The sequence below is a fragment of the Xyrauchen texanus genome, chromosome 6, assembly GCF_025860055.1.
Source record: "Xyrauchen texanus isolate HMW12.3.18 chromosome 6, RBS_HiC_50CHRs, whole genome shotgun sequence".
Classification (NCBI taxonomy): domain Eukaryota; kingdom Metazoa; phylum Chordata; class Actinopteri; order Cypriniformes; family Catostomidae; genus Xyrauchen; species Xyrauchen texanus.
This window is the reverse complement of record NC_068281.1, coordinates 324561-332060: the sequence shown is the minus strand read 5'-3', so window position 1 is coordinate 332060 and position 7500 is coordinate 324561. Positions and strand designations below refer to the sequence as shown.

Genomic DNA, 7500 nt, shown 5'->3' with positions numbered 1-7500 from the left:
GGCACACCGGGGGAATCCCAGAGTTTGGCATAAGAGGGGAAACACCACTACTGCAGCACAATTCTGCTGCAGGTCGCAATAGAAAGTGAAGGAAACAAACACAGAATCAACTCTGGAAATAAAGTGAAGCAACAGAGAATAAAATAACAAAGTTTTCCTCATATCCCATATTTGTTATTTACATTAGCGTAGCAGGAAAATGACACAGCTGCATACTGACTGAGCCGCGTGTAAATGGGATTAAAGAGTACGCGGCTTATAAACCGCATGCAATCAAGAACACGGTTTTTTTGCAAAAAGACGCTTTCTAGTGTCCATCTAAATGTAGTCAAATAAACCAAAGAATGCTTAATTAACTTACCTTTCTGAGCATGCTCAGATTTCAGCGGTAAAATCACGACCTTATCTTTAGTTGATCATGTCAGTATGCAGCAGCATTCGACAGAAACATCCCTGCGACACACACTCGGCAGAACTCATTAATATGAAGTTGTCATAAAGGAAAAACTTGCATAACAGCTGGAAGCATTTTGATGATGTCACACTTCTGACATCACTGCAGGAATGTGAGCCGCATTCATTCACTCCTGAAAAGACACTTGCAGTAACGCATGCCAAACTACAGGGGTCATGCCTTTCTATACATGCTACAGTCAACACACACACACACACACATAGATGGGACACTTGAATTTTATTCAGGTATCACCAAACACATTTTTGTTCTGTAGTAAATCATCTTAAATTAATCATATCAGCTGTAGTTTCTGAGAGAAGTCTCTGGTTACTTAAGCAAAGTATTAACGTTTTCAAAGTGCTTTCATTCAGGTAGTGTTTACAATGACAGACAGGCCGACAGAAAAATAAAACATCCCAGCTCGTATGATAAAGAGAAAATACAATTCAAGGCAATTAGAATAAGACTTAAATGCATATTAAGCTTTTCACGGAAGCCTGTAATGAAAAAAAACAACAACCTGGGTTGCCAGATCTGTCACTCCAAATCCACCTCAGATAATAAACTGCATAGATATCAATATAACGTCAGCAATAACATCTGTTCTCATGGACGGGGGTAAAGTGCCGAGTTAGAACCCACAGAGCCCGTTTAACCTCCGGACGCTCCGCCATTCACACAACAATCACAGCCGCAGACATTCAACGTTAGAAAAGATCGTCATGAAAGACGCGTTTGGCACCGTGAGCGTCAAACCCTCAGGATCTGAGGGAAATACAGAATTAAACCATGTTATGATGACATTTGATGAGACTTAATTAAAACTAGAGATAGAAAAGTTTTGCGTTAATGCTCGTCGCATGCGTTTGGTAAACGTGCAATGAATGATCCATTTACACCCAAGAACGAGCCACTACCTCATCAATAATACAACATAAACCAATACAGACAGGCAAAACTGTTCATTTCCTGCTCACAAAGGAAATAAAAACATGAAGGAGATCATGGCCTACAGTAAACGTTAAGAGCAAATAACATCCTAACTGGAAAACTGAACACTTTAGTTTTATTTTCTGCAGTGCCGGCACTTCCTGGAAGTGTCCACAGTTTGTCGTTTGAACATTTTCCCATGAGCCCTTTGAAGACAGCGGGAGGTTTGGCGAGTGTCAACACCACCTGGTTACAGTACGGTTGTAATAAGATTGGGATTATTGCTTAGACTGGAACCCGGCCGGCGCATTCGTGCATAAGGGGAGGCCAGGTCATGGGAGTTTCATGGAGGTACGTGGTGTAAAATGGGGTGTTTGCGTGTTGAGGTCAGTGCAGCTCGATGAACGCCTCCATTTCCTCTGAGATGAGCCCTTTGTAGGGAAGTCTGTGTTTCTCGATGGCACGGGCGGCCAGACACTGCAGCGTGACGTAACTGAGGGGGTGCAGCACGTGTCGCTCACTGCTCTGCTCATCCAGCAGCTCGTAGGCCGTCTTGTGTAGTGCATTGGTGGCGTCGAAATGCGCCCCGGCTTGAATGAGCGCCTCCATGATCTCCGGGCAGCCATTGGCGGCAGCGACATGAAGTGGCGCATTGTTCTCGCAGTCGCGGGAGTCGACATCCGCCCCGCACTCCAGCAACAAGCCCGCCACAGCTAAAGATGGGAAACGGCCCACTGGGTAACGGCCCACCGACGTGGTCTCTTTATCCACAGCCATGTGCAAGGGCGTGTAGCCGTTCCTCGCCCGGGGATTGAGCTTCAGGAGCCGGTAGACCGTTTGCCTCTTCAGGTGCTCTTGCTCCGCAGTGCAGTCGAGTTTCTCCAACAGGAAGACGAGGTGCAGAATAATGGAGAGGGCTTTGGTGAACTGCGGCGCATCTGGAGGACTGTCCCGCTGCGCCACTGCACGCTCCACCTCCCGCACGCTCTTGCCCAGGACGGCCATCAAGTCCTGGAAGGTGACGCGGTTGGCTAGGGTGCCCTTAGCTCTGTCCTGTAGGACGAAGGAAAAGAGCTCGGCGAACGACAGGAAGCTGCTGGCAGTCATGGGGCTGAGCGGGTCCAGGTTGCTCTGCTGCATGTCCAAGGCGTACTTCCACAGGCTGATGCAGCGCTCGAAGTTGCCCGAGTCGGCGTAGACGGCCCCCCTGTAGCGGATGTAGTACGAAGTGTCCGGGTGCGAGGGGCCCAAGATGCGCTCCCTCACCAGAAGGGCCTGCATCCTCATCTCATCGGGGTCTGTGATGAGCGCCTCCAGCTCCTCGACCGTGCACACCTCATGGGCGCAGTCGTACGCCGAGACGGGGGGACCCGGGGGGGGTTTGGCCAGAAATCCAGCCTTCTCGCCCGCCTGCCGCAGCTCCATCGCTCTTCTCCAGTAGCACATGACGCCCAGCAGGTCACGTTTCTTGTCCACAAACGTTGCCCCAAGAAGTTCGAGGGCGTCAATCTGCTCCTCTCTGGTGGCCCGGGGTTGGTGCACGAGATTCTCAACTATATTGGTGTGACCGGTGACGCTGGCGGCCAGCAGCGGGGTCATGCCATAACCATCCCGCTCCATGCGGGCGTTACATTTCATCAGCATCTTCATGATCTCCAGACTCCCGGATTCGGCGCAGTCGTGCAGGGCGGTGTTGCCCTTCACACTCTTACGGTTGACGTCGGCCCCTCGCTCCAACAGGAACTTGGCGATCTCCCTGTGGCCCTTGTAGCACGAGATCATCAGACACGTATGACCGTGGCGGTTCGCCACCTCCATGTCCGCACAATGCTCCACCAGGTATCGAACGATCTCCAGATGACCATCGAAGCATGCAGCCCTCAGGGGGGTGGAGTTGGTCAGGGTGGTGTTATTGACGGAGGCTCCGTGCTTCAGGAGCGTCTTCACTACTGGCAGATGTCCCGCGGCGGAGGCCGCCCACAGCGGCGGAGCGCCTTCAATCGTCTCGCCGTCAAAGTTCACGGAGCCTCCGAGCTCCACGTTAGCCTTGCAGTGCTCCAGCAGGTAATCCACAACCTCCAGATGGCCGTACCGGGAGGCGATGAGGAGCGGCGTCCCTCCCTGCGTCTTCTCCTCCGCCAGCGCCTCCAGCTCCTCGGGACTTTTGTTGCACAGTAACTTCTGAATGAGTTTCAGTTTTCCGTCTCTCGCCGCGTTAAACACCGCCGTGCTAATATCCATCTTCTCGGCATGTGACGTTACAAACTGTCCGTTAAAGCTCGTTTGAATGTGAAGAAGCGGGAAGCGCGTGTCGCTTCTGATTTAGAGGGGAAACATCTTAGCGCTGCATTTTACTGCCATTTTAAGGCTGAAATCGAAATGGCGTCGGTGTTGTTTGACAGCTCTATGTTTACCACTGAAGTGTGGAACGCTGGCTCTTGTAGTTCATTCACCCGGTCATTATATTCCGGGAAGGGTGTAAAGAACTACAATGCCTGTCGGGCGTCACGGAAGCCGGTGCGTCAAACGGCCATCTTGAATTGTGGGAAATGTAGGAAATAACAACGGTTTGGTCGTTCAAAGGCGAGTGTTTGAACGGATCACGGAACTACATTCACCATAGTTAAGCTGTGTCCGAAACCGCCCCCTATCCACTAAATAGTGCACTATTTCGGGTGTCAGTCATTTTGTAGTGGTGTCCGAATTCATTCCCTACATCTCATTCCCTACATTTGTTCACTCTTTCTTACCCACAATGCAATCTGATTTCGAGGGTACACACGATGTACACTCTCCCGACCCCTATTTCCCATAATCCAACGCGGAGACGCGGCAGAGTGCAAAATAAAATTGCAAATGGCGGACGTAAACACCGGAGGCGGCAACTTTTACAAATGTAAGTAACTATTTTATTAATACAAATAAATCTGTAGCAAGATATAACTAAGTAAAATTATACATATTGATGGATTAATTTATAATTGGCCACTAACTCCGCTTAAATGCAATTTTTGACTCGAAACTGGCAAGTGTAATTTTTACTGTCGAGATTTCACATAGCAAATGATAATTTGTTGGATTCTTCACATATATTATTTATAACATGTAACTACTGTATTCGCATATGCCTTAGAAAATAATGTACCGAAGATTTCTATTGTTTTAGGCATGGATGAATACGTAAAGCGTCTCATAATGAGCAGGATGGCCAATGGGCATCTCTTCTCTGGGCGCAGGAACGCAGCTCTGTTTGGATGGGAGTGAGTTTGTAGATTTCTTTTCCTCAGAAATTAGTAGAGTTCAGATTCATTTTATATGAGTAAATAGTAATATTTAAGTTATTACGTTACATGTACTACAGAACTGTTCTGAAAGAGATGGGGTCGCTTGGTGTGGTAAGCCCTGCCACAAAGTGGGAAAAATTTAACCTACAAGGTAAATTCATCTTAATAATATATGCAGTTCTGCTTGTAAATTTACATAATTTGCTTCATCTGCAAGATGTTTTTTAATGATGCATAAAAGTAGCTTTTTTAGTAATGCATTAATGTATCTATTTGATATTACAGATATGTACATACATTTCACAAATTCAGATAATATCTAAATTTACAAATTATCCTTTTAGAACGTTTACAAGCCCTTGGTTATTTATATCATATGTCCTCCTTCACTCCGCTACTCAGGACAATTGAAGAGCTCATACTCGACTATTAATTATCCAGAATGCTAGATGGTGTCAGGAAGTGTAATCAAACTTGAAATCTTGGAGCATGAAATCTAGGGCTAGAAGACTATGTCAAGGTTTATATTGAAAAAGGAGTATAACGATTTTTTTTGTCTGTTCTAATCAAAAAACTATTAGTCTTACTCATAACCTTTTTGGTGCTTTTATGCCTTGCATTGTATGGAGATAAACCGATCATGTCTCTAAAATATTTGTATGAATTTCTTCCACAGAGCACAAGTTTGAGACCACTTAAGGGTGAGTAAATGAAGAGTAAATTATAATTATTGGATGAGCTATTCCTTTAAAACCATACTGAATGACTTTATGCTGTCAGAGCCTTTTTATATGAAAATGTTATGTATAAGTAATCTCTGTAAGATTTATCATTCTCTTCTAAATCATTTGTAGGAGCTAAGGAAGCCACCCACCCACCTCATGGACTGCACCAGATTTGCCAGTTCTTGCTCCAAGGCACTTGCAAGTTCCCGGACATTTCTGGGGGGAATGGCCCTAGCCCTCACCCTCCGATCCAACAGGACCCAGACGTGCACAATAGGATTGAGATCCAGGCTGTTCACTGGCCATGGCAGAACACTGGCATTCCTGTCTTGCGGGAGATCACACACAGAACGGGCAGTATGTCTGGTGACATTGTCATGCTGGAGGGACATGTCAGGATGAGCCTGCAGGACCACATGAGGGAGGAGGATGTCTTCCCTGTAACGCACAGCATTGAGATTGCCTGCAATGACAACAAGCTCAGTCCGATGATGCTGTGACACACCGCCCCAGACCATGACGGACCCTCCACCTCCAAATCGATCCAGAGTACAGGCCTCGGTGTAATGCTCATTCCTTCGACGATGGACAGTGGAATTTATCTCTGCACATCTGCAGTCCTCTTGCCTTCATGTAGCATGCCTAAGACATGTTCATGCAGATGAACAGGGACACTGGGCATCTTTCTTTTGGTGTTTTTCAGAGTCAGTAGAAAGATCTCTTTAGTGTCCTGAGTTTTTATAACTGTGACCTTGCCATTTGTAAGCTGTTAGTGTCTTAATGACCGTTCCACAGGTGCATTTTCATTATTTGTTTATGGTTCATTGAACAAGCATGGAAACAATAAAGATCTGTAAAGTTATTTGTATTTTTTCAAAATTCTTTAAAAATACAGTGTCCTGAAAAGGGGATGTTTCTATTTTTGCGGAGTTAAAATATATATATATATATATATATATATAATACACACACACTCACACTATAGTGTGTTAAATGTGTAATCCATTCTTCTGGACATTAATTTTTTATTTATTTATATAAACATAAGATACACAAATTATCTACTGACATCAGTGTATTAAGTTCAACTTTGAACACTATATTTTATTAGCTTATCTTATGTAGACAAAATACAGTCAACTTTAAACTAAGTTTTTAAATATGTGATTTCAGAAAATAAGTTTTTAAGAGTTCAATGGATCTATTCTTCATTTATTTAGTTTACAGCTAAATTTATTTTGTCTTAATAATTATTAACAATGGGTGGCGTCGACGAGCCAACAACGCATGCCTCAAAGTTGTGTAAAATAACATTTTCTTCACTAGAAACAAAGAGTTGCATCAAGTTTGCCTCTGGACTCGGATGGAGGACACGATAAGAAGAACCCAGCGAAAAGGTGTGCTTGTGCACTTAGGTTGGTTTTTGTTGGTAGTTTACTTTTCTACAATTGGTTTTAATAAGATATATAGGAGCGTGCAATAGCATTTTCATTATTTTTATCTTTAACAGATAGTTATTATCTTTTTATGAAAAATAAAATCTAAACATGACAAATTGAAGTAATTTATCATTAATGTAATACGCATATCAAATGAACAAGTGAAAAGATTAACTGTATTATGATCATTGAATTTTTTGTATTTTTATTAATGCAAAAATAAAATATTTAATTGCCCATTATAAAATTATATATATAAACTATAACTATATAAAGATTACAGAGATTATCAAATTCTTTTTTTTTTTTTTTGAGATTATCAAATTCAAGAAGCCACACAGGTGAAATGTTCATGACAAATGTCTGCGACAGCTCCCGAGTGTTCTCTGACGCATAGAATTTACGTCAGCGTCTGAAATCGCTCACTCGTTTCGTTCACTCAATGCTGAAATATAGTGCACTCACAGCCATTCACTATATAGGAAATAGTGAATGAGTGAACGAGTGGGCGATTTCAGACAGCTTTAGAGTGGTGAAACTCGGGCAGCGTGATGTAAACACGGAATGCATGAAGTCACTGTATTGTTATACTGTACTGTGTGTGTGTGTGTGTGTGTGTGTGTGATTGGCGCTGTAATAAACAAAGTACCAAATATATTTTTACA

At 44.0% G+C, this 7500-nt stretch overlaps 1 protein-coding gene across 1 annotated transcript in view; it reads right to left on the bottom strand.

Moving 5' to 3' along the window:
• LOC127645773 (protein fem-1 homolog A) overlaps positions 1 to 4273 on the bottom strand; it is a 4383-nt gene extending 110 nt beyond the window's left edge. Inside the window, exon 1 of the mRNA XM_052129444.1 lies at positions 1 to 4273. This exon is cut by the window's left edge and continues 110 nt beyond it. Within this exon, the coding sequence (XP_051985404.1) occupies positions 1775 to 3628 (1854 nt within the window). The 5' untranslated portion in view covers positions 3629 to 4273 and the 3' untranslated portion in view covers positions 1 to 1774.
• Positions 4274 to 7500: the final 3227 nt, after the last annotated feature.